This window comes from Suillus bovinus, assembly GCF_016758785.1.
Source record: "Suillus bovinus strain UH-Sbo-P2 chromosome Unknown EDB93scaffold_49, whole genome shotgun sequence".
NCBI classification, from domain to species: Eukaryota; Fungi; Basidiomycota; class Agaricomycetes; order Boletales; family Suillaceae; genus Suillus; species Suillus bovinus.
Genome location: NW_024542105.1, coordinates 195,268 through 217,430, shown reverse-complemented (window position 1 = coordinate 217,430; position 22,163 = coordinate 195,268). Strand labels below are relative to the sequence as shown.

At 47.9% G+C, this 22,163-nt stretch overlaps 9 protein-coding genes across 9 annotated transcripts; 5 read left to right on the top strand and 4 right to left on the bottom strand.

The window, feature by feature from the left end:
- Nucleotides 1-2,454: 2,454 nt before the first annotated feature.
- Nucleotides 2,455-4,547, top strand: EDB93DRAFT_650473 (UV radiation resistance protein/autophagy-related protein 14). The gene is made up of 7 exons (XM_041456983.1): nt 2,455-2,592; nt 2,652-2,839; nt 2,884-3,171; nt 3,227-3,398; nt 3,464-3,745; nt 3,819-4,258; nt 4,310-4,547. The coding sequence occupies exons 1-6, from the start codon at nt 2,528-2,530 to the stop codon at nt 4,045-4,047; spliced, it is 1,224 nt and encodes a 407-aa protein (XP_041305369.1). The 5' UTR covers nt 2,455-2,527; the 3' UTR covers nt 4,048-4,258; nt 4,310-4,547.
- Nucleotides 4,548-5,116: 569 nt separating this feature from the next.
- On the bottom strand, nt 5,117-8,041 carry EDB93DRAFT_650462 (uncharacterized protein). Its single transcript, XM_041456982.1, has 7 exons — nt 7,932-8,041; nt 7,646-7,862; nt 6,848-7,592; nt 6,648-6,794; nt 6,535-6,592; nt 5,691-6,481; nt 5,117-5,642 (listed from the first exon to the last, which is right to left on the bottom strand). The coding sequence occupies exons 2-7, from the start codon at nt 7,806-7,808 to the stop codon at nt 5,444-5,446; spliced, it is 2,103 nt and encodes a 700-aa protein (XP_041305368.1). The 5' UTR covers nt 7,809-7,862; nt 7,932-8,041; the 3' UTR covers nt 5,117-5,443.
- A 20-nt stretch (nt 8,042-8,061) lies between these two features.
- EDB93DRAFT_1230095 (uncharacterized protein) lies at nt 8,062-9,051 on the top strand. Its single transcript, XM_041451275.1, has 3 exons — nt 8,062-8,231; nt 8,291-8,656; nt 8,720-9,051. The coding sequence occupies exons 1-3, from the start codon at nt 8,118-8,120 to the stop codon at nt 9,023-9,025; spliced, it is 786 nt and encodes a 261-aa protein (XP_041305367.1). The 5' UTR covers nt 8,062-8,117; the 3' UTR covers nt 9,026-9,051.
- On the bottom strand, nt 9,052-10,000 carry EDB93DRAFT_1161249 (ribosomal protein L14-domain-containing protein). The gene is made up of 4 exons (XM_041450041.1): nt 9,920-10,000; nt 9,666-9,702; nt 9,544-9,614; nt 9,052-9,478 (listed from the first exon to the last, which is right to left on the bottom strand). Exons 1-4 carry the CDS (start codon nt 9,923-9,925, stop codon nt 9,185-9,187), a joined length of 408 nt encoding a protein of 135 aa, XP_041305366.1. The 5' UTR covers nt 9,926-10,000; the 3' UTR covers nt 9,052-9,184.
- An 18-nt stretch (nt 10,001-10,018) lies between these two features.
- EDB93DRAFT_1161246 (histone-fold-containing protein) lies at nt 10,019-11,004 on the bottom strand. The gene is made up of 3 exons (XM_041450040.1): nt 10,759-11,004; nt 10,459-10,707; nt 10,019-10,405 (listed from the first exon to the last, which is right to left on the bottom strand). Exons 1-3 carry the CDS (start codon nt 10,897-10,899, stop codon nt 10,355-10,357), a joined length of 441 nt encoding a protein of 146 aa, XP_041305365.1. The 5' UTR covers nt 10,900-11,004; the 3' UTR covers nt 10,019-10,354.
- Nucleotides 11,005-11,226: 222 nt separating this feature from the next.
- On the bottom strand, nt 11,227-13,746 carry EDB93DRAFT_1230087 (P-loop containing nucleoside triphosphate hydrolase protein; the record flags this gene model as incomplete). The annotated part of the gene is made up of 7 exons (XM_041451274.1): nt 13,535-13,746; nt 13,319-13,486; nt 13,102-13,272; nt 12,847-13,053; nt 12,541-12,799; nt 12,056-12,491; nt 11,227-11,995 (listed from the first exon to the last, which is right to left on the bottom strand). The coding sequence occupies exons 1-7, from the start codon at nt 13,562-13,564 to the stop codon at nt 11,227-11,229; spliced, it is 2,040 nt and encodes a 679-aa protein (XP_041305364.1). The 5' UTR covers nt 13,565-13,746.
- Nucleotides 13,747-14,282: 536 nt separating this feature from the next.
- Nucleotides 14,283-15,912, top strand: EDB93DRAFT_1295314 (P-loop containing nucleoside triphosphate hydrolase protein; the record flags this gene model as incomplete). Its single annotated transcript, XM_041454611.1, has 4 exons — nt 14,283-14,345; nt 14,394-14,649; nt 14,699-15,095; nt 15,156-15,912. The coding sequence occupies 4 exons, from the start codon at nt 14,283-14,285 to the stop codon at nt 15,910-15,912; spliced, it is 1,473 nt and encodes a 490-aa protein (XP_041305363.1).
- On the top strand, nt 15,861-18,397 carry EDB93DRAFT_650218 (uncharacterized protein). The gene is made up of 3 exons (XM_041456980.1): nt 15,861-17,208; nt 17,269-17,802; nt 17,871-18,397. Exons 1-3 carry the CDS (start codon nt 16,000-16,002, stop codon nt 18,117-18,119), a joined length of 1,992 nt encoding a protein of 663 aa, XP_041305362.1. The 5' UTR covers nt 15,861-15,999; the 3' UTR covers nt 18,120-18,397.
- Nucleotides 18,398-19,337: 940 nt separating this feature from the next.
- On the top strand, nt 19,338-21,910 carry EDB93DRAFT_1161233 (uncharacterized protein). The gene is made up of 7 exons (XM_041450039.1): nt 19,338-19,418; nt 19,494-19,573; nt 19,630-20,884; nt 20,937-21,084; nt 21,136-21,216; nt 21,271-21,317; nt 21,381-21,910. The coding sequence occupies exons 3-7, from the start codon at nt 19,673-19,675 to the stop codon at nt 21,516-21,518; spliced, it is 1,626 nt and encodes a 541-aa protein (XP_041305361.1). The 5' UTR covers nt 19,338-19,418; nt 19,494-19,573; nt 19,630-19,672; the 3' UTR covers nt 21,519-21,910.
- Nucleotides 21,911-22,163: the final 253 nt, after the last annotated feature.

Below are 22,163 nucleotides of genomic sequence, written 5' to 3'. Positions count from 1 at the left end.
CTTGCCGCTATCAGAATCTTCGCTGGTTAAGGGGATGAGATGCAGGATGAGTTCAGGAGAATCATTCGTGAACAAGGCAAATTAATGTCTCGCTTACCTTGCTCTCGACTTCTAGATAGAGAGTAGATTATCGATTCCTGAATCTAATTTAGAAATTGTTTTGAGAGCGTCGGTAAGTGAAAAAAATTAGGAATATGAAAGACATGCCGACTCTATGCCGCCACCATGGCAGGCTGACGTGGATCGTATGAACTGGCACTAGCGCTGGTTGTATCAACAACGCACAGCAAACACATATTAGGGGCTGATTTGATCCGTGCTTGCGTGAACACACGCGTCGTTATGTATTGATATCATGAGGCTAGGGATGCACTGATATACGTGCAAACGAAATGAAACACGTATATGATAGGCAATCCTATGCAACATGACTCAACACAGGCGAATGAGGACCTTGGACACTTAGCATCCACAAATCCAATTCGAGTAGGCCAGATCCTTTGCGGTGGTTGCGCGCGCATATGCGAGCCACGATGGATGGCATTGGCCGTGTCGTATCGATCGACCAGATAGGCATCTCGTACACCATTCAATCACCAAACCCAACATTTCGTAAATCGTTAAGATACCACGTACTCGATCATTTTCAGTGGCGTTACCTGCACCTAGACTGCAGGTCTTGGCAGTTACAATGAAGGGGCGCACGTGCTGGTGCCTTTGGCATGAAGTTAGGCATTCTCCGAACAGTCGGATCCGAGGTGTGAGAATGCTCGCTACCACTCCCTCGATAGCCTCGTGGGTACGCTCGCTGTACCTTTACGTGGAGGGCTGAGGTACCCAGCGATGCTGAAGCGAGCCTGAATAATAACACGTACGCCAGATGCATACCGTGTGATACCTTGTATCTGTTGCGCAGTATGATGCGCACATGAACCTCAAAAGAGGATAAGTGACACGAGTCACCCTCGCGGCGTTTTACTCACCCGGAGCTTTAGAGTCTGGATCTTCATGATAAATGTATATGAAGCATTGTCATTAATGTGGTAGCCGAATGCCACAGAGAGGGTTGGCATTGGTAGTCTAGTCGATCCGGGTCGGAGCGAGTCAACCTGTGGATTGTGATTTCAAGCAGATGCATATCAAGGTGAAGGGAGGTTAAATTTTCACCGTATGACCACAACATCCCGAGTTGACGTTCATCATACTGCGAGCCAAGCTATATTTGACTCATCACATAATACTGTGATCTGGCCCGCCGCGCTGTTCCACCAGCGATAAGGACAGCGAGGACCCGCACGTCTGATGACTCATTTGACGAAAACTCCGGCACAGAGAAACAATCTTCCGAGTTTGGTACGCAAGGCCAGGCAGCCCGAGGACATATCGATCTCATAGCCAATATGCAGTGGGTTTGCGAAGTTGTCCTGCATTGAGAGATCATGAAGCCCCTCTGCCCAGACAATATACGTGAAATGTGTTTTTCGATGTTCAGCATGCAACTGTCTGACTTCTGTGACAAGGCATGCGACGCAAGGCAAATGCAGTGAACAGTTCGCAGAACGAGGAGCACTCGTTGTCAACCAAAACATCGAGTTTTGGATCTCATCTTGTTACAGAGATGGCAGCATGGAGCGTGCGGGGTAATGTCGACTGAGAGAAAACCACTGAATTCGGAGTGTTCCGACCCATCCCAGGGGAAGAAGTATCTGTCACCTGGATCACCTGCGACAGGCTGTTGGACACCGAATATGTCTAATAGTATGCCAAGTCTTTCTGCAACGAGGCAACACGCATCAACACACATTGATGTCTTTCTCGGGCATATATTACCATTGGACGAGAGTTGACGAAAGCTCGTAGTTCTATGCTCGCGCATCCTCCAACTCCCCGAACCACGCGAAACTTCGCAGAAAACTTCACGTTGTCCTGGATGTCGTGTATCAGGGTTAAATCAGGAACCTGGGCTTGATTGAGTTAAGACTCACTTCCACAATACGATATGCAATGGGTATGGGACAAAGCTGCCAGAGAGTACCTCGGCTCATATCGATTGAAAAGTTCGTCTAATTCGAGTCGAATTCAGTGCGGCAAAGGATGTTATCCCTAATGTAAACGCACTATCCAACTTTGCCAACATGTCTCTTCGGACTCCCGTTTCTTCTCTTCCAATAGTACCAATACTCATGTCGCAAATTTCCGAAAGTGGTTGCAATGAGGCATTCTTCACTAATAAAATATCAGTACCATCCTGAGAATGCATGCACCACTTTACCCAAAACGCCCTGTTTCGACGGAATGTGAAAGAAACATGAGGAGCGATCTACTTCGTCGTTCTAGAGGGTGCCCACCGCGCTCATCTCGGCGCCTGTCATTCACATCCACATCCTTTAGTGTATGTATTGGTAATCATGATTGCATAATACCTAGCAACAGTGAATCTTACGTCATCCAGCTGTACTTTGTTCGCCGTCGTACTTTTGCATTATTCGCCCCAAACTTATCCTTCTTGAAGCCTTCTGAAGATGCGATGGAGTGTAAGAACTGCGAGCTGAGACAACGTCAGTACTATTGCGCAAATTGTTTGAGAAACCAGTGCGTAAAACACCTGTTATGAAATGCAACCCGACGTGCTGACCTTGATTGACATAAAGTCTACGCGATTTTCGCCTTCAAACTCACCATTTTTCCTCAGACAGAAATGAGCATGTTGCTCGTGCATCCCGGGCATTTAAGTCTATTGAAGCTGGTCGCCTCCTTCGTGCAGAGATTGCACGAGCAGACTACAGGCTCGACCAATTAGCAGATAACCTTGCCAAAGTGAGAAGAGACTGTGATAATAGTACGTGTCTTACCCTTGCTCATGTGTTGTTCTAAGGGATATAGAACGCGACCGCCTTCGTACCCTCAGAGAGACCCTTGCTCAGCGCAAACGGACACTTCACGCTGCACGCCTCCTTCCGCCCCAGTCACAAACGCTTACCAAGGAATCTCAGGAGCTCTCTGTGCTGAGTCAAACTATTGCCAGGGCACGCTCAGGCCTTGTACAGGAACTAGTAGAGGTGTTTCACGTCGTCGAAGTGGGGGGACGACCTGCAGTGGGTGGCCGGCCAGGCGCAAGGGGAGAATGGACTGTTGGCGGACTGGTTCTTCCAGTACCGGGAGATGTTAGACGTACGTTACAATTACTCACTACGCCAAGAGTCAGTTCACACAGGGCGTATCATAGGATACCCACCGGATCACATTAACGCTGTAATCACACATACCATTCACTTTCTGGGGCTTCTTACTTTCTACCTAGGCATCAAACTCCCTTTCGAAGTTTCGTGGTCTTGCAGAAGATTCGGTGTTGGTATGCCTTGGATCGGAGCAGTACGAGGGACTGAGTCCTGGGCAAAGTGCGTAACTTACTGTACTTACGGTCTGAGTTTCTTTACTCATCATTATCTCCTCCCACGGATAGATGGACAACCAAACACCCTCTGCACCTCACCTCGAATCCTTCCTCTTCTCCCTCTTCTCCCTCCTCGCCGTCCCAAGCGCCATCCGTCTCACTAGCTGACTCAGAAGCTCCAGAACAGACGCCAGCACATAGCCAAAACCAGTCGTTCACCACCGGCCTTGCGATGCTCCTCTACAACGTGTGTTATCTCGCTCATAGCCAAGGCGTCGAGATTCCCTTGTCACAGGCAGGTGATGCCTTGAGTAATTTGTGGGCTGTATGTTGCAGCGGAGAGCTTGGGCGGTGAGTCTTTTCCTGCTTCATTGCCTATCCATTTCATTGAAATGCGCGTTCTTATGTTGATCATCCATTACAGTCGGTCGCACTCTACCACCCCGCTCCTCTTACCTCCAACCCCACCCTCGTTCACACTTGACTTTGCTCAGGTCCTTCAAGCCACTGCTGCTAGTCCTGCTCGGGCAGCACGAATACGGCCGGGACGTGCGGCGCAAGAAGCTGTCAGTAGAACAGTGAGTGAACGTATCATAGAAGAGGAAGAGGGCTGGGATGTGGTAGAACTTGGTGGAGATGAGGGATTTGGATAAATGTACAAGCTGGGAGAGACGGTCAATGATTGGATGTTGGTGACCGTAGACGTTTGGGACAGTTCAGTTGATAACTCTGCAGGAGACCATGGATTTACATCAATTCTGGTGAGCACATGTGTATATAAACAATCGGTATTAGTCTGCATCTTATCCTGCTAGCTCTGTATCCACTTAGAGGCCTATGATGGCACTGGCATGCATGTATTTCGTATGTATATATCTTACATCTTGAGCGTGTGTTTGGTTTGACTACTCATAGGGCCATTTCGAAAAAAGACGAACGCAGACCATCAGCGTGTACCCAAGCTACACGAATGTAGGCACAAGTAATGCCACCTAATTCGATGCAAGAGCCCCTGTCGCCCTGGCCTGTTCTAGAAACTTAGCGCTAGGCAGCTTCATCTCCTGAAACCGCTTGATACGTGTCGGCTGCTCCCACACTGAAACGACCAATGTGATGTTATCGGCACTTGCTGGATCACTATATCCTGCGTCGCGCCCGCGCTTGCTGCGCACTTCTTAGCTTCCCCCTGTATGAGGGGCTGCCGCTCCGATGGACCAAAAACGGCAGGGATGAGAAGCGGGGGAGGAAGTTCTTCAAAAAAGTGAGTTGGAGAAGATTTTATAGTGAGCGATTCTGGGAGAGACCTGCATTCGAACCTGGAACAATCAAATGTTGTACTTAAATGTGAGGTAGGCTCAACTACACCCTCGCAGAACTCGCTCCTAATGATGATCATGTTCGATGTTAAGCCGAGGTTCGTACGTTGTCTCAGTATAAGATGTGTCCATGAGGGATAAGCTGCTACATCAAGAATTTGTGCAGGAAGACTCAAAGACTTGATGGTGATCGAGTGTTGTTTTTATCTTGCTCCTGTGCAAGCAAGTGGCGGATCGATGGTCTGTCACTTCGATGGTACAGAGCTTTTTGAAAAGACAGAATCTGGATCTAAAATTTTACGAAAGCTTAGACGTTATGAGACGCGCAGAAGCAAAGTAGAGAGCGCTTATTCATGCGATCGAGACCCTCCATTTATCATTAGGAAGCCATAGCAAGTGTGCTGCGTAGCAAATGCATTGTACTGTTGCCGTGTTGCGTGCGATATTCATGAAGGAGAAAAATAAATGGTTAAGTAGGATCATCCGTCGGGACCTCCCCTGGGTTGAAGAGCATGAGTCGGGTTGAGTAGAAATTACAGGTGCAAAGCCAAAGTCTAGTTGGACGAGGAAGATGGCATTGTGACGCGCGGATATTTGAACGCCTGTCAATAAAGCGCACCTCGCCGTCCGCTCTGACATTCAAGGCCTAGCTGTTAATTCGGTTTTCCTCACAATTTGATCCCGTGGTCCATGTAGATTTTCATGCCTATGCAATGACCGCGAAAAATCGAGGCTATAGCTTACGCCGCTTCCCAAATCCACCCTGACTGGCCGCTGCACTTTTCCGTTTGACGCTCTCAACGAGATTTTTGAGGCTGGTGTTATCCGCCTTTGCGGGGAGTTGTTCGCTTGTCTCATCTTCAGGGAGACTTCTTTTTTGGCGCTTGGTTCGTTCGTCAATAAATGCCGCCATACTTTTCGTCTTTTTGAAGCTGTGAATGAATCAGCATCGTTGGATAACATGAAGAACAGGTACTAACTGAGGATTGCTGGGATCGATGGCGAATTGATAATCCTCGTGGATTGCCTTGAATCGATCATCTTTAACGTCGATAATGAAGTCATCCTGGACATCATCATCATCATCATCATCATCATCATCATCGACCACTTTCTTTTTTCCCCTTTTCTTTTTTCCCTTCTTCTCGACTTTGACGTCTGACTTTGTCTCCTTGCGTGACACTGGCTTGTCGACATCCCGTGTTTTTGACATCTGCTTCGCCGACCCCGATGCATTCTCTGCCTCCGATTCTCCCTCACTGCCATTGCCACTTACGCCCTCGAAGAAGTCGTCATCGAAAGATACTTTTTTCCCAGCCTGTCCCCCACTTTCATTGTTCGTGACTGTGGTAGCATTTGCTTTGACCTCCTCCTTTCTCTTTTTACGTTTCTCCCTCATCTTTCTTTGATATGCCTCCATTGTTGTCTCGTCTTCGGGATTTTTGGTCTCAGTAAGACCAGGGGTGAACGTGATCTCCATGTCCACATCGTCATGATTTCCTGCGTCGTCATCCCGACCCCACCCTTCTGGAAGTTCGTCGTCATCTCCGGCAAGAAGCAATGTGCGAAGCTTGTCTCTCTGAACATTCTTCTTGCTCCTCTTCTTTGACACAGGATCTATATCATTATCGGACTCGGAAGATGATGATGCAATATATGCCTTGAAGTCGGCTTCTTCGATCTCTTTTTTGGTTAGTGGTCGTCTAGTAATGTGATTGCGTTCTGGATCATCATCATCCCACGTGAGCTTAACTTTCGAATGACGAAGAGCCTGAAGAGTGCAGAACGAGTGAGAAATACATAATAACGATGAAATTTCCCTACATCTGTCACGAACTCTACTGCTCGATACTGTGTTCCAGGATCATCTGTCGCCTCATCGCTGTACATGTCTCTGGTTAGAAGAATGTTCACAAATAATATCGCACCGGACTCACCGATATTCTTCATCAAATGCCATCTCATCGGGCACAAAGCTGAGATCGAACACATTTGCGGAACGCTCAAGCTCGGTACCTTCAAGTTCGTTGTAGATGTGTACAGCAGCTTCGGCAGTATCACATTCAACAATTGCGTAATAATACCTTTCAGCATTTCATTGAACATTGCACCAAAAATATGCAAGGAGATAGCGCACCGTAATCTCTCCAACTGATATTTTCTCAAAGCGTCTTCATCGTAGTCCGCTCCGTCTCCGGTTTCGTGAATCGTCCGTTCATTCACATCCTCTTCATTTTCTATTTTCTTTTTGAATACCTCTACAGGCGGTCCCTCCTTCTCCTCCCTTGCAATGCGCTCTTTCCCAAACTCACTTGGATAGACGCGGACGCTCAGCACCTTTCCTCTTGCGACCGTCGCTTTTGCGCTTTTCGTGTTCTGGAGAGACTTTTCATCCTTTGGTTGCATTGGAACAGGCACCGAAAGGGTGGCAGGCGCAGTTGGCGAAACAAGTGATGAAAATATTTTGTAAAGATGCGCTGCACGGACATAGTCCCAATCAAGATTAACAACAGCTAGTCTTCTGGTTTTCTCCGTAGCTTGTTTACTGTTGTCCTCCGGGGCTGTCCTCGCATATGCGGCAGCCTGTGCGTCCAGATCGGCAAGTGTACTCTCATCAAGATCGATCTCGCCTTCTTCATCAAGGTCTCTGCCTAATGTGACAAATCCAGGGCCATCGCTCTCGCCGTCAGAGTCACCTGCATCCTGACTCTCCGCCTCTGACTCGGAGGACTCCATGAGGATGCCACCACGAGCATAGTCAGGTATCGTGGAAGCTGGATCTTCTGCCTCCTCGTCTTCTTCATGTTCCAGCCGATAAAACCGCCTGAGGTTGTCCTTTTCATGAGTTGCAGAAATTTTACGACCAAATTTATCCACTCGGCCTGTGAACGCAACACGAGGTGAGAAGCAGCAGGAGATACAGTTTGAAACGCACCCAGTTTTTCCTTTCCTTTGCCTTTCTGTTTCGATTTCTTTCCCGCCTTGTCTTCGTCGAAAATTCCTTTGAAACGCTCGTCAACTACGACTTTTGAGATATGTTTCTTGGGGCGTCGAAAACGGGGGTCAGTCTTCAACCGCGCAAATCGTGGGTCTGACATGGTGCGGTGAGCTACCGGCAACGAGACAAGCCAAAGACGATATGCCGATGGGTGCTATCAGTGCGCGTCCGGAATGAAAATGTTATTCAGTAGCTGTGCACGAATGCTACCATGAATACTCACAAGTGAGCGCTACTTAATGTCGCGGATGTCAATCGACTTGAGCGTTTGCGTTTGGCCAGACCGATGATTCGTAACAAATTCGAAGGATGTACCGTACTCGTAGATGAAATGCAAGCGTGTGTCGACACCACGTGATCCTTCTGCTAAGACTTCCTCTCGGCGCTTGGTGACATTTTACCAGCGCGAATGACGCGACAAACAACGTCTTCCGACGATACAAAGGAAGACGGTTTTACTGGTCTACGAACAAGTATCTTCGGATCTAGTCACCAAGTTCCGAAATGGGTTCCAGTGACCTTGGTGAGTAGCCCGGTCCGATTCAATCGATTGCATGGACTGGTAGTTCATATGTACCGCAGCTGGCCTTTTCATCTGTAGCCCTTGTAGTGCCGATCGTCATGCTACGACGGCATAGGCGCGGTGTTATTCCACAGAATGTTCGGGAAGCTGCTGCACCTCCACGGCGAGGGCGAGGATCATCAACGCTGCATATCCCATTGCATTCGCCACCAATACGGTCCCGTCCTGTATCACAAACAGTACCGAGGGAGGTTCCAGCTCGTCTGGCGCCTCTGAAACCACCTGTATCGGATGAAAATAACCCTGAACAATTTTTTAATGGTCCTCTGTACACCCTCAAAGCCCTTAGCATCGCTACTGCTCTGGTGACGCTGGGTGCCACAGTCACTATTTTGGGAGTAATGAAAGCTCTCAATGCTCGTGATGTGCGTCCTTGCAATCTCATGACCCTTCTTTCTGGAACTCAGACAATTTTTTCTTATACTTAGGCTAACGAGTTTGCGGAACGTATGCGCCATGTGGTGCTAACTAAATTACCGGTCCTCTCAGACCGAATATATCGTCCATCTGAAACTCGCCAAGATGGTGGTAATGATCACGCGCATCCGGAAAACCCTGCTCTTGAACCTGTGGGATGGAACTGGCAAGAAGCAGAGAACCGGCTTAGAGAAGCGTTTGACAACGGGGGGTTTCACAGCTGGGCATCTGCTGCTCTAGTAGAAGTGGAGGCAGAAGCAACGGTCGAAAGAGCAAGGAGGGGTTTCACTCAAGCGCAGGAGAAGTCGACTAGTTGAAAATAACATATCTTACTTCAAGGCGAATTGCTTGCAATATAGTGCGGGCATGGTGCTTGCATATATCGTGATAAGCATAACAGATGTAAGGGAAGTGTGAAACATGCAGCGACGCGACATCCTACCAAGATGTCCAATATTTTGTATCCATACATCCCTTTATGCAGCCTTGGCCAGGGTCTTCCTGACAACATCTCTCCGCTGCTTCTTTGCGACCATCACGCTGAACCGCTCAAAGTCATTCAGCGACCGTCTTGTCTCCATGGCAGCACGCTTCTTGGCCCATGCTGAGGACTCCCACTTAGCAACGATACCCTCCTTCTCTGCTTGCTTCCGGATGACACCAGATCCTGCGCCGCGAGGAAGTTTTGTTAGAGCAATGGGGGTGAGGGTGAGGTGGCGGTAGGGGAAGGATTGGCGTGGTACGCCGGTGGTTGGGCCATCGATGATTGCCTATATATTGGCAGGACAGTATGAGATCAGTTGATTTTTCTCGTGTATAATATCATTACACACACCCGGTTGTGGTCTATGATCTCAGCAATGACAGCGATCTTGCCTGCAGATGGGCCGGACTTGAGAAGGACCACTGTTGACATTTCAGCTCGTTTAGTGCAGCACAAGTCATAGGCAATCGTACCTCGTCCAACCTCTACGAAACGTTTGAAAGTTGAGTCCTAAAAGTGAATATTAGAATCTCATTCGATCAATAATCCGAGACACAATGATCGTTCGCTATGCGCCATATAATATGGGCGTTCCACCAATGCATTGACTACATCGGATATGTGGCACCTTCATCCATCTCAAACTCGACCAATTTCCATCGAAAATAGGATCAGAAATGATGACATGCTCTATCAAGGGGTTAAGATACACAGAACAGCGACTTACAGTCATGGGGGATTATTTGAGGGTGTCCGTCGACGTCGTTGACGCTGGTGGTATAGTCGAAATGATGTGTCGGAGTTTGGCACGGAATTTGCCGAAAGGTTGTTCCGAATCACTTCAATAGTACCCGTGAATTCTGCGTGAATTCACCGTAAATCTAATCGTACCTGGAAAATCGAACTGAGTCCTTGTGTTTGGAATACATGTACATGTTACTATTAGCCGCTGCAGTGGAAGCGTGCTAAGGAGATCTAGTCCAAGACACCTCAGTAAGCACCGGGAGTTGTTGGACGACGCTGCCACTGCATATGTACTACTCAAACTTCCAAGTCGACTTCGGGCGTTGGCAATCACATCATGGAAAGCAGCAAGGTAAGCTGCAAAACATGGGAATTGCCAAGTTGATACAGTGGTATAGTACAGGGTACAAAGGTAGAATCAATCTTCTCTATGTTCTTGTCGCGGGTTCGACGAGGATCCTGCTTGGTGCTGACACTAATTTTAATACAACCCATAAAGCATGTCACGAAACAAATACGCACCTGTCTCAGTTTTGCTAGATGAATCTTCAGTGTTTCTGCATAGTTCTCAAACCCTAGAGACACCATGGCGTACAGGATATCCTCGCCTCCGATTGTTTTCCGCTTCTCCATCTGACATTTCTCAGCGGCCTCAGATGTAATGAAACTTATGAACTCTGAAACACATTCCTGAACGCACTCCTTGGCATCCTTAGCAATCTTAGCGGTGTGTGGAACGGACTGCTTCATGATACGGGAGACATTTGCAATCTATCATAAAGATAAACAAGTCAATCAAGCCAGACGAACGACAGTGCACACCGGTAGGAAACGATCCTGCTCCCGATATTCTCCCACCTCTTGGTCTGTGATAGGCGTTGGTTGTGGTGGTTCGTGTGCTGTTTCTGGTACGCTACCAGAGCCGTCCTCCTGCGGAGCGATCATGGGCTGAATCTCTGACATTTCAACCGTCAAGTAGCCCTGAGTAAGTTCAGCGCGAGCTGAAGGGAGTATAAAGGGTCATATCCGTCACCGCCGAACGACTTGCTGACCCAAAGGTGATGAAATGCCGAGAATTTCCCACCGTCGGTGGCGGCAAATTTCTTAAAACAGTGTCTCCGTCCCGCACAATAGACTTATATAATGTTCATATTCAAATTGGGAGAGATGACAGTTTACTGTACAGTACTTGATAAAGGAGCGGGAATAAGAAACGCCTAGTCATATGTGTCCTGGATCCTCCAAGGTCGATGTCAAGTAGAGCACAACAAGACAGAAGTTAAGTACTAGTCACTTTGAACTCTCCTGCTCGATCATGTCGGCTAATCGTCCTGCGGTTTCTCGGGATATGCCACAATACTTCACGAGTCGTCCTGCAAGGGTCCTCTTTCTGATACGCGGACTCTTCACAAGAATCTTCTTCAGCGCATGCACCATCAACATGAACGCGTTATTCCCTCCTGTCCATACACGATTGTGCTCGCCAGCAACATTCTCCTTGACAAGGCGGCGGATCGCGTCACGCGATTCTGCATAGAGTTGTTGACGTACGCCTTCTAATTTGACGGCGGTTATGCACGCGTGGTCAGCAACGTGGATTTGATATTCAGTGAAGATACTGTGTTCTCGCTCCCACCAGTCCTCCATCCTCTCCTCTCTTTCGAGGTTCGTAATTGCGAGAACGATGGGAACCTTCTTGTCACAGAGGAATTCATGAAAGAATCTATAATTGCTTTGAAGTGCGGCAGTGAATCGGCCAGCGCGAATGCAGAACAGAAGCAGGTCAACACCGCCTTCCGCGTCCAACGCCTTGATGAACCTATAGGCGTTTGCGACTGCCGCGAGATACTCTTTCATTTCAAGGCCTGATTCCTCGATGCCAAGGGTATCGAACACCTTATAAGATTCCCCATCGAAGTCGATGACATAGTCTTGCCAATGGAGCGTGCAGCGTTGCATACTAAGAGATGTCTTTGCGACCTCCTTTCCTGCCATGAGGTTAACGACTGAGCTCTTGCCTGCACCCGCCTCCCCAAAGAGTACAATATTTTTAGTCTTCCTAATTTATCAATGTTTAACAAAGTTCGTCACAAAGATCATTTGGCGACGAAGTACCTACCTTGCAATAGTAGGCACCTCGTGAACCCCCGTCTCATTATGTGGGCAAAACTGTCCGATAAGGTTGCAAATGGTGTCGTATGACTGTTCGCGGAGCTGTCTGACTTCATTTGTATCGTCTTGATTGATGGTCAACGCAGTAATGCACGCATGGCCAGAAAAGTTCATCCCGAGATCTGAGACGGATCTCTCGTTACTCCTCCACCAATCTTCCATATCCGACCCTCGATTTTCCAGTCCTGTGACGACAAGGACGATGGGAACATTTTCCTTGAATTTGGAAAATGATTCGTAGTTACGTTGGAGCTCCGAGAGATCCTTTGCGCCCTGCACACAGTACATCAGGATGTGGATCTTCTCAAGAGTTTGAAAGAGTTTCTTCAAGGCATTCTCAGCATGCCGATTGGGGACCGTTCCCTGAGGGCCCTCGTCAAGACCTGTAATTTAGTTCAGTGACACCTGCGAACAATGGCGGACTACACTGACCAGCCGTATCGAACAGTTGCAACTTGGAGGTTCTATTCTGAATCATAATGTCATGCTCATACACAGTGGTTTGAGTCGTACATCCCTCAGCGTCGAGGGACGTTGGTACTGCCTGCGTCCTGGTAATCAAGTTGACCAAGGAACTTTTACCAGCGCCTGTTTGTCCAAAAATGACAATATTGCAAGTGTCTTTGCGACGTGAAGCTTTCTTGAGTCCAATGCGTTTGAAGTGGACTGCACTCTGATCTGACGTACGAGACTGATTTCGAGTTAACGGCATACCGAGGAAGAGCAGATACTACATACAGTGGACGATGGTCTCCTGGAGCGCAGTTCGTAGAAGTGCGCCATAGTCATTGCGTCATTGGACATTAGCGCTTGAAATAAGTTAAACCAATAAGTACTAGCAGTATGTGTTTCCGAAGAACTTTTGGTGGCGCCTGTCACTCCAGCAGTGACACCGTCGACCACATGAAAATCATCGCTAGCTGAAGTCTGATCTAAGGTGTGGGCCTGTCTTCAAGTTAACTTTACGCTGAGGAAGAGACAGGCATCACATACGGATTCGGCGGATAATGTTTTCCCAGCCTCAGGATTCGACGACGTTTCATCGGTGGACATCAGCACCATTAACTTCTCGGTGGTCAAGCTGGCTGAGTAACTTTTAGTAGCAGTCATGACACCATCATGGATAGAATCGTGGCCAGCTGGATGGAGATCTAAGGTGTGAACCTGACTTCAAGTTAACTTCATGCTGAAGGAGAGCCAGACACCATACGGGTTCGGCAGACAATACTCCAGTCTCAAGGAACGACGGCACTGTGTTGGGAGACATCGGCACTGTTTGCATCTCCGTGGTCAAGTTGACCGAGGAACTTTTAGTGGCACTTGTTGCTCCAGCAATAACACTATCATGGTCAGCTAAATTCTGATCTAAAGCGTGGAACTGGCTTCGGGTTAAATTCATGCTGAAGAAAAGCCGGACACCACATACTGATCCAGTGGACGATGGAGCCAACGACATTGTGAAAAATGGAAATAACAAAGAGGCTTATTGACTTGCATTGTTTTTGAACGTAATAGTCTCGCCTTCAGTTTCTGATTCGTGACGCATCCGGGCTCCAGATTCAAAGATCGTTCATGACGCCTGGATTCAGCGTGTTCTATGCATGCATTGCGGTTATGGGTTGTAACTTGTGAGTGATACCAGACCAAAATTACGTAACTTGTAAGTACCACTTAATTTTATACTTTTTTTTTTTTATCGCAGTGACTGTAACTATAATTTTAACTCTACCGCTTCGGATTTTGACGTCCCTCTTTCTCTGTCAAGTCCAATCATAGGTTGACAAAGTCTAGTGTATCGTATCATTGTTCTTGATTGTTGTTTAATTTCGCCGATTGAGCATGCTGTGTCCAGGCATCGGGATCGATCTTCATATCTGGCACGCCTACTAGACTCAGACTTGTCACGTTCTAACGAGACCCTCTCTGCCCAGTCTGGCTACTACAAGGTGAGACTACAGGTCTGAGGGTTGAACCAGGCCCCAGGGTCCTCTGGCCTCAATCATTTGGAAACTAAGTACGTTACGTATTGCAATGTTTCTGTTACATGCTTGGAACATGCTGAATTCAGGCGTTGGGATTGATCTTTACATCAAGGGCCTGGACACGTCACACTCTAACGAATCGGGGACTGAAGGCAAGACTATAATGGTACTTAAGAACACCAACAAGGCAGGATGCCCCTTTCATCGTCTTCAATCTTTGCAATGTCGCCGTCTCCTAGGATAGCATCGTCCATCGTAAGTAGTGTCTGCTCTTCCACAGGTATGACATTAACCCGAAGTCAGTCCCACATCTCAGATCAGAGTGCAGCTAGCTACAAACTTGAACTCGAGCAAGCTTCACGTCGCAAAGACACTTACAATATTGTCATTTTTGGACAAACAGGCGCTGGTAAAAGTTCCTTGGTCAACTTGATTACCAGGACGCAGGCAGTACCAACGTCCCTCGACGCTGAGGGATGTACGACTCAAACTACTGTGTATGAGCATGGCGTTGTGGTTCAGAATAGGACCTTAAAGGTGCAACTGTTCGATACGGCCGGTCAGTGCAGTCCACCATTTTTCGTGAATGCCACTGAACTAAATTACAGGTCTCGGCGAGGGCCCTCAGGGAACGGTCCCCAATCATCAAGCTGAGAATGCCTTGAAGAAACTCTTTCAAACTCTTGAGAAGATCCACATCCTCATGTACTGTGTGCAGGGCGCAAAGAATGTCTCAGCACTCCGACGCAACTACGAATTATTGTCCAAGTTCAAGGGAAATGTTCCCATCGTCCTTGTCGTCACAGGACTAGAACGCCGAGAACCGGATATGGAAGATTGGTGGAGGAGTAACGAGAGATCCCTCTCAGACCTCGGGATGGACTTTGCTGGCCATGCGTGTATTACTGCGTTAACCGTTAATCAAGGCGATACAAGTAAGGTCAAGCAGCGCCGCGAACAGTCATACCACGCCCTCTGCAACCTTATCGCACAATGTTGTCCGATGTACGTGCTTCATCGTCAGATGCAGCGTCATGTCGTATTTTGTTAAACATCAATAATTAGAAAGAAGATCGTACTCTTTGGAGCGAGTGGAGTAGGCAAAAGCTCCATCCTGAACCTTATAGCGGGAGAGGGGGTAGCAAAGACATCTCTTGGTGCGAGAAGCTGCACGCTCCATTGGCAAGACTATGCCATCGACTTTGATGGGGAGTCGTATAAGGTTTTCGATACCGTTGGACTCGAGGAACCGCAGCTTAAAATCGATGACTACCTCAACTCAGTCGAAAACGCCTACACGCTGGTCAGGGAATTGGATAAGCAAGGCGGTATTGATCTGCTTCTATTCTGCATGCGTGCCGGCAGAGTGAGCGCTACTCTTCAGAGCAATTACCGGCTCTTTTACGAATTCCTCTGCGAGAAGAAAGTTCCCATTGTCCTTGCGATCACACACCTCGAAAACCAGGAGAGGATGGAGGACTGGTGGGATCAAGAACACAAAACCATCCAACAATATCGGATCGATGTTGCCGGTCACGCGTGCATCACTGCCGCCGATAAACTGGAAGGCAGATGCAAAATTCTTTATGAACAATCGCAAGTCACGATCCGCGAACTTGTCAAGAATCATGTTGCTGATAGGCAGAAGCAAGTATGGATGGGAGGGGACAACCTATTCGTCTCGTTCATGCGCAAGCTCAAGGTGCTACTTGCAGTGAATTCGCACGTGAAAAGCAAGGATCTTGTTCCTCATCTCACGAAGCGTTGTGGGATATCTAAAGAAGCTGCAAAACGGTTGGCTAATATGATCAAGGAAAAATAATTTTGATACTTTGCTTACTTTGTCCTTGTCAATATGTTACACCTTACAAAGCGTGTGCCTTTATTTGGTGTCCAAGTTTATTCGTGAATGAGGATGTTATCGTCAATGTCGACAGCTGTGTCTTCGTCTATGACACTTCCAAATGAACTCTGGCTTCCAATCTTCGAATATCTGCCTCCGTGGTCACTTCGTAACGTTGTCTTAACATCCAAGAAATTCCATGCAGTCGCCATTCGTCTTCTTTACAAGCATCTGATTCTGACGTCCCCGACATCGTTTGCAACGGCGCATTCCCCTCTATCTTCCATCCAGCCTTCACCTCACGCTCTTCTTCTTAGTATTTCCCCGTTCGTATGCGCCATAGAGCAACTACAAGAAGCTGTTGCTGTTGTTTCCTTTGACGGGTTGAAGCCAATTACTGTCAGTGCTAATAACAATCGCCAATTGACCACGTCTCTTTTCTCTGAAACTAAGGATGTCTATCAACCAAGCCTGGTTGCGGATACGACCCTCTACAACACTCTCCTATCACAAGTGACTTCTTTTACATCTCTAAGACAGATCGTCTTCCGCGGTATGATTCTCCCAGGCAATTTCCACTCCATCGTGCACGACTTTCCACACTTGCGCGATTTGGCGGTTGTGCATTGCACTGTTCCCTTCGTCCGTGCTCCTCCAGATATTGACCACACCTGCCTGAAGATCGAAACTCTCACCCTCCTTGACATCCGCGCTACTTCTCGACCCGACGATGACGACTTGAATCTTCCCCGTACCCGTCTACGCCTGCTTGCAAAAGCCTCCACCCTCCGCACTCTCACATATGATCATACCATCTGGGTACACCGTGCTTTTACATCTTCCTCCCCGTCCTCCCCGCTTACTGCTCTCGACGTCAAGTTCCCCGCCCAGAAAGATCGTCCCAGAGTTCCGCTGGGTTTCATCCCGTTCCTCGAGACTCTTCCCTCCCTTCGCACTCTCATCCTGCGAAACCATGTGCCCGCACTCTCATTGTCGCCAAGCGCTCTTCCAGCTCTGTATTCTATTTCTGCTCCTTTCTCTGTCATCACTTCTCTCTGTTCCGGCCGTAACATTGTTAAACTCGACATCCGTGATGAGGTTGTGCTTATACCACTCTACAAGACATTTACAACAGTGCACTCCGACTTGTCGATGGTGCAAGAGATTTCGCTGTTCGTAGGGGACTGGGACGACGAGCTTATGCTGGCTATCGTCGCACATTTTCCTAATTTAACCAAGATACAAATCAGGTATGTAAGGGGAGGGCCAAGCGAGGTGCGTTATTGTTTCCTCATTTTCAAGTTTCTTTTTACCGACACTGACACTTCTTTCCAGGACACTATCATCGGAATGGGTTCACGTACACTGTATGCTCTTCCACACCTCTCATGCGTACACATCTTCTGCATCTCCCTTGCCCCACCCCCTCAAAATTTCCTCGAGACGAACAAGCTTGATGACGACACCGCATATGGCGCCCCTGGTATCGACGATACTTATTTCCAGAGCATGCATGACATCGATCCGGACACAGACACCAGCCCGGTGCAAGACAACAACGATGATTATGGCGTACCTTACTACAGACACCACGCTCGCAGCTCGCATAACACACTTCCTGCCGACTATCAAGACATAGACACGGACTTGGACTTGGATGTGGGTATGGACCTAGTCACGTACATGGTGTATTGTTGCCACGGGACTCCCATTGGGTCGCCGTGCCAAGAGTGCACGGTTGCCAAGCAGCAGAAGCGTTTCAACCAATTTATCAATAATTTGGAGCACAATCGCAACTTTGAATCCAAGTTCGAAGAGCCTCAGGTATCGGAGACGAAGCCGTTTGACGATTACACTCGTGAACTTGTCGTACGTCTACTATGTTGTATCTGAATTACGGTTTTGGGTGTTCTGATCATGTCCGTTTTTGCGTGTAGATTGCTTGGAACCGTGCTTGTCCTGGACTTCGCACTGTTCAGCTGCACCCTGGATGGGTGTGGCGGCGCGCAGACCCTGCTGACTCCTGGATCGCGAGGTCGTGCGAATCAGGCATTTTTGGCGATGTTTTCGAGTCGCCACCTTGCGACGCGAGGCTACTTGCAGATATCATAAAAAATGCTGAATCAAAAGCACGCGACACTGCCACTGGCTGGACATCATCCCAGACGATAACCATGCAGATGTGACTAGGAGATCATTAGTTCAGAATGCGTGGAGGAAGAAGTAGCAATTGGGAAGAAAAGGGTATTGGGAATGAGAGAATGAATATGTTAGAAACAGGTCGAACTTGGGCATTTACCGTGACAAGGCATGTTACTCGTGAGTCGTTAGTTGGTGTTGCAAACACATAAGCATACGTATTGTAGGTTATACGTTTTCTATGTAAATATAGGCTAATTGTTGTATTTCTGCATATGATCCACTCTTCTGGACGTCTACTGTATCGGTTATTACACTTGGCAAGCGCGAGACAATATTCAATACGCCACTACGAGGACCGAAGCTGAAAGCGCCGTTCAGCACAGTACAATACACAGTCAGAAACTACTCATATTGAACTGCGAAGATGGAAAACAGCGTGTCAACCCAGACTCGCTGGCTCCTTTCAGCTTCGTCGCGATGCGCATGGTACTACTTTGCATAGCACCGTAATTCTCCCTTTGTCGTCCCACAACGATACCAAATCCACAGAAAGTCTCAGGTTCAGCAACAAATACAGGAGCACGGCCAATTATTTTGTCGTCAAATCAAGAACTTGAATATTCTTTGTCGCAGAACCTGGAAGCGGCGGAGGGATGAAGGCGGGAAAAGCAGTGTTGGGAATTCTGCCTCCGTGGTCTCGTAAATGGACGTGAATGCTGCACGGCCTGAGGAATACGTTGTCGGTGACCGTAGCCGCGAGCGTGTTGTCGAACTCGGTCCAAGATAGCGTTCGACAGACTCACAGAGGGCGAGTATTAGAAAGCATGTGGTCGATAACATGGGAGGTTAATACTATACCGCGAGCCTTCGGAGAATGAGGAATACTCGCCCAATATTGAAAGTGAAGGGTCTCAACACCAAATACACGCGCCAGTGCTAGAACGAGAACGGCCTGCACAAGCCTGAGAAGGGTAAGTGGAGACAGGGATGTGGACTAGGACCTCAGCGAGCAAGTCAAAGATACACATTTCAAACGGCCGACTCACAAGATGTTGACAGATCCTCCTCTCCCTCTGCGATCAACACCGTGTTCTCCAAACTCTGGCTCTCCCCAAAAACCATGCTTTTTTAAAATCTTGTGCTCGTTACCGAACTTCGCTGGATATGCAATCGAAGCAATCGATTATTTGGTTTCAAGGACTCGACTCTTCGGAGATTCGTAGTCGGAAACTGGGTATCTTTATTTGTTTGTATTTTGATCAGTACTAGTTACCGGTCGACTAGTACCTTTATCCTTTCGAGTCTTTGACGTCTAGCCTTTGATATGCCTTGAATATAAACCAGTATGTGCTACCCATCTCTAACGCGTATCTTAACAAGTCTCATCTATATCACAACTATCCTCCATCTCTCCTCAGATTCCCATCTGACTAGCATTTCACTCGACGCGTTTGTCTCGGCGTTAACAGTCTTTCAAGCTTTCAAGTCCGAAACATTGGTCAGTCATGTGATACGACGAAGCAGAAGCACAACCTCATAACTTTGCTTTATAAGTACTCAAGTCCCGAGATCTTGCATGTGAAAAATTTGTCTATCAATGTCTACACCTGCACCTCCGCCGACAGTCATTTATCCAGTGACGCTTCCAAATGAACTCTGGCTTTCAATTTTCGAATATCTACCTTCACAGTCACTTCGTAATGTTGTCTTGACCTCGAAGAGCTTTCATGCAATCGCTATTCGTCTTCTTTACAAGCATCTGATTCTGACGTCTCCGACATCGTTTGTAGCGGCGTGCTCAGCGTTGTCTTCAATCCAACCTTTACCACGCGCTCTTCTTCTTGGTATATCCCCCCTCGTGGAACGTCCCGTGGAGCAACTAAAAGAAGCCGTCGCTCTTGTTTCCCTGGCGGAAGCTGACGACTGGACACCCATTCCCCTCAACCGGCAAACAAACAGGTATCGCTTCTTCCAAATCAAGGATGCCTACCAACCACGCTTCCTTGCCGACGCTACCGTCTACGAAAATCTCCTTACCCAAGTGGCATCTTTTACTTCGCTCAGACAGCTCGTCTTCCGTGGTATGCTTCTCCCGCAAGATTTACACTCCATTCTGCGTGACCTTCCACACTTGCGTGATTTAGCAGTCGTGCACTGCACTGTTCACTTCGCTGGTATCTATATAGATGTTGATCACACTTCTCTGAAACTTCAATCACTTACCCTCCTCGATATCCGCGCTGTCTTCCTATCTAATGATGATGACACCAATCCTCGCAATCCTCGCACTCATCTACGAATGCTTGCACAAGTCCCCACCATCCGTACTCTCACATATGACCACACTGTCTGGTTACATCGTGTTTTCACGTCTTCCTCCCCACCTCCGCAACTCACTGCTCTCGACGTAAAGTTCCCTATCCATAGAGACCGTTCTAGAGTTCCCCCAGGCTTCATCTCGTTCCTCGAGACTCTTCCCTCCCTCCGCACTCTCATCTTGCGAAACCACGTCCCTACCCTTTCACCATCACCGAGCGCTCTTCCAGCCCTCTGTGCTATTTCTGCCCCTTTATCTGCCATATCTTCTATCTGTTCCGGACGCAGTATCATCAAACTTGATATCCGCGACGAGGCCGTGCTGACGTCACTCTACCAGGCATTTAAAGAAGTGCACTCTCACTTATCGAGGGTCCAAGAGCTCTCACTGTTCATAGGGGAGTGGGATGACGAAGTCGTGCTGGCCATCGTCGCGCGTTTTCCTAATTTAACTAAGTTACAAGTGAGGTATGCAAGAGGAGGGCCAAGCGAGGTGTGTTACATTTCTCTCATTTCTTGTCACCTCGTTCCCGACCCACTTTCAGGATACTATACTCGGTATGGGTTCGCGTACACTATACGCTCTTCCACACCTCGTATCCGCACACATCTTCCGTATTCCACTTCTCCTGCCCCCTCAAAGTGTCCTTGAAGTGAGGAAGCGTGATGACGATACCTTATACGGCGCCCCTGGTATCGACGATACTTACTTTGAGAGCATGCATGATATCGATACAGTCACAGATACGCTAATGGAGGGTGTTCTCAGCCTGCAGCGGCTGCCTTTCTCCCAAGACGTCGCCATAGACTTTACGGACGAGCAAGGTAAATGTCTATTACATTTCTAATCTAAATGCAAGTCTGAGTCTGAGTCTGAAGAACCTCGAATGTCGGAGCCATTTGACGATTACACTCGCGAACTTATCGTATGTCTGCTTTGTTCTATCTTGATCGTGTTCCTGGCACTAATCATGTTCTTCTGCCCGTAGATCGCATGGAACCGTACTTGTCCTGGACTTCGCACTGTTCAGCTGCACCCGGGGTGGGTATGGCGGCGTGCTGACCGTATTGACCACTGGGCTGCGAGGCCGTGTGAATCGGGCATTTGGGGCAATGTCTTCGGGTAGGTCGTTGGTGCAAATCGTCCGGGGGGCAGAACCAAGATGAGAAAGCAAGTACGGAGACAAACAAAAGAGGGAAACAGATCGAACACGACACTACCAAGGAATTCTCGAATATCTATTCGACGCACAGGATGGCTTTTTGTGTGTATCATTTTAGTAGTTTGTATTTGTGGGTTTTTTTATTATTGATATTCTGCTAGGGGAGTGTATGCGTAGGTACCTTTATGTATCAGAGGTATTCTGTAGAGCTTTTTATTGTACTGTATTCGATTCTTTTCGATGTTGTGTTAGTTTGCTCTTGCGCTCGTCTCAGATTTGGGATAGTCCTTGAATATAGGCTGGCCAAAACTCTGAGTCTACTAAGTCTGATTATTACCGACCCATGAAGGTTCCACTTCTCATACTCAGTATAATTGTATAAACTAATCGGATGTCAGTATCAGTTTTGACAGTGTCTGCAATACATCCCTTGAGTACATGCATCATGTTACACGACGTTCCATAACTCTCGGTATCAGTCCAGTAAAACGGCAGTCGTAGGACTTGATTCGAAGTGGTGATAAAGTGAACACAACGAACTAGTACAACTTGATTTACATTTATTCACGCCTCGCTACTTTCGGGCACACACACACACACACACACACA

Bases quoted from the DNA above. Each gene is read 5' to 3' on its own strand.
- EDB93DRAFT_1161249 (XM_041450041.1), bottom strand. The intron at 9,615-9,665 runs GTACGATTGCCT...AAATGTCAACAG, and splicing joins TTTCGTAGAGGTTGGACGAG to TGGTCCTTCTCAAGTCCGGC. The intron at 9,479-9,543 runs GTGTGTGTAATG...GCCAATATATAG, and splicing joins AGATCATAGACCACAACCGG to GCAATCATCGATGGCCCAAC.
- EDB93DRAFT_650218 (XM_041456980.1), top strand. From the start codon at position 16,000: ATGAGGATGTTATCGTCAATGTCGACAGCTGTGTCTTCGTCTATGACA. The intron at 17,209-17,268 runs GTGCGTTATTGT...ACTTCTTTCCAG, and splicing joins TAAGGGGAGGGCCAAGCGAG to GACACTATCATCGGAATGGG. The intron at 17,803-17,870 runs GTACGTCTACTA...TTTTGCGTGTAG, and splicing joins ATTACACTCGTGAACTTGTC to ATTGCTTGGAACCGTGCTTG.
- EDB93DRAFT_1230095 (XM_041451275.1), top strand. From the start codon at position 8,118: ATGACGCGACAAACAACGTCTTCCGACGATACAAAGGAAGACGGTTTT. The intron at 8,232-8,290 runs GTGAGTAGCCCG...TATGTACCGCAG, and splicing joins AATGGGTTCCAGTGACCTTG to CTGGCCTTTTCATCTGTAGC. The intron at 8,657-8,719 runs GTGCGTCCTTGC...TCTTATACTTAG, and splicing joins AAGCTCTCAATGCTCGTGAT to GCTAACGAGTTTGCGGAACG.
- EDB93DRAFT_650473 (XM_041456983.1), top strand. From the start codon at position 2,528: ATGGAGTGTAAGAACTGCGAGCTGAGACAACGTCAGTACTATTGCGCA. The intron at 2,840-2,883 runs GTACGTGTCTTA...TAAGGGATATAG, and splicing joins GAGAAGAGACTGTGATAATA to AACGCGACCGCCTTCGTACC. The intron at 3,746-3,818 runs GTGAGTCTTTTC...CATCCATTACAG, and splicing joins TGCAGCGGAGAGCTTGGGCG to TCGGTCGCACTCTACCACCC.
- EDB93DRAFT_1161233 (XM_041450039.1), top strand. From the start codon at position 19,673: ATGTCTACACCTGCACCTCCGCCGACAGTCATTTATCCAGTGACGCTT. The intron at 21,217-21,270 runs GTAAATGTCTAT...CTGAGTCTGAAG, and splicing joins AGACTTTACGGACGAGCAAG to AACCTCGAATGTCGGAGCCA. The intron at 21,318-21,380 runs GTATGTCTGCTT...TTCTGCCCGTAG, and splicing joins ATTACACTCGCGAACTTATC to ATCGCATGGAACCGTACTTG.
- EDB93DRAFT_650462 (XM_041456982.1), bottom strand. From the start codon at position 7,808: ATGTCAGACCCACGATTTGCGCGGTTGAAGACTGACCCCCGTTTTCGA. The intron at 6,795-6,847 runs GTGCGCTATCTC...AAATGCTGAAAG, and splicing joins TATCAGTTGGAGAGATTACG to GTATTATTACGCAATTGTTG. The intron at 6,482-6,534 runs GTAGGGAAATTT...TGCACTCTTCAG, and splicing joins CAGTAGAGTTCGTGACAGAT to GCTCTTCGTCATTCGAAAGT.
- EDB93DRAFT_1161246 (XM_041450040.1), bottom strand. From the start codon at position 10,899: ATGTCAGAGATTCAGCCCATGATCGCTCCGCAGGAGGACGGCTCTGGT. The intron at 10,708-10,758 runs GTGTGCACTGTC...TCTTTATGATAG, and splicing joins AGCAGGATCGTTTCCTACCG to ATTGCAAATGTCTCCCGTAT. The intron at 10,406-10,458 runs GTGCGTATTTGT...AATTAGTGTCAG, and splicing joins ATCTAGCAAAACTGAGACAG to CACCAAGCAGGATCCTCGTC.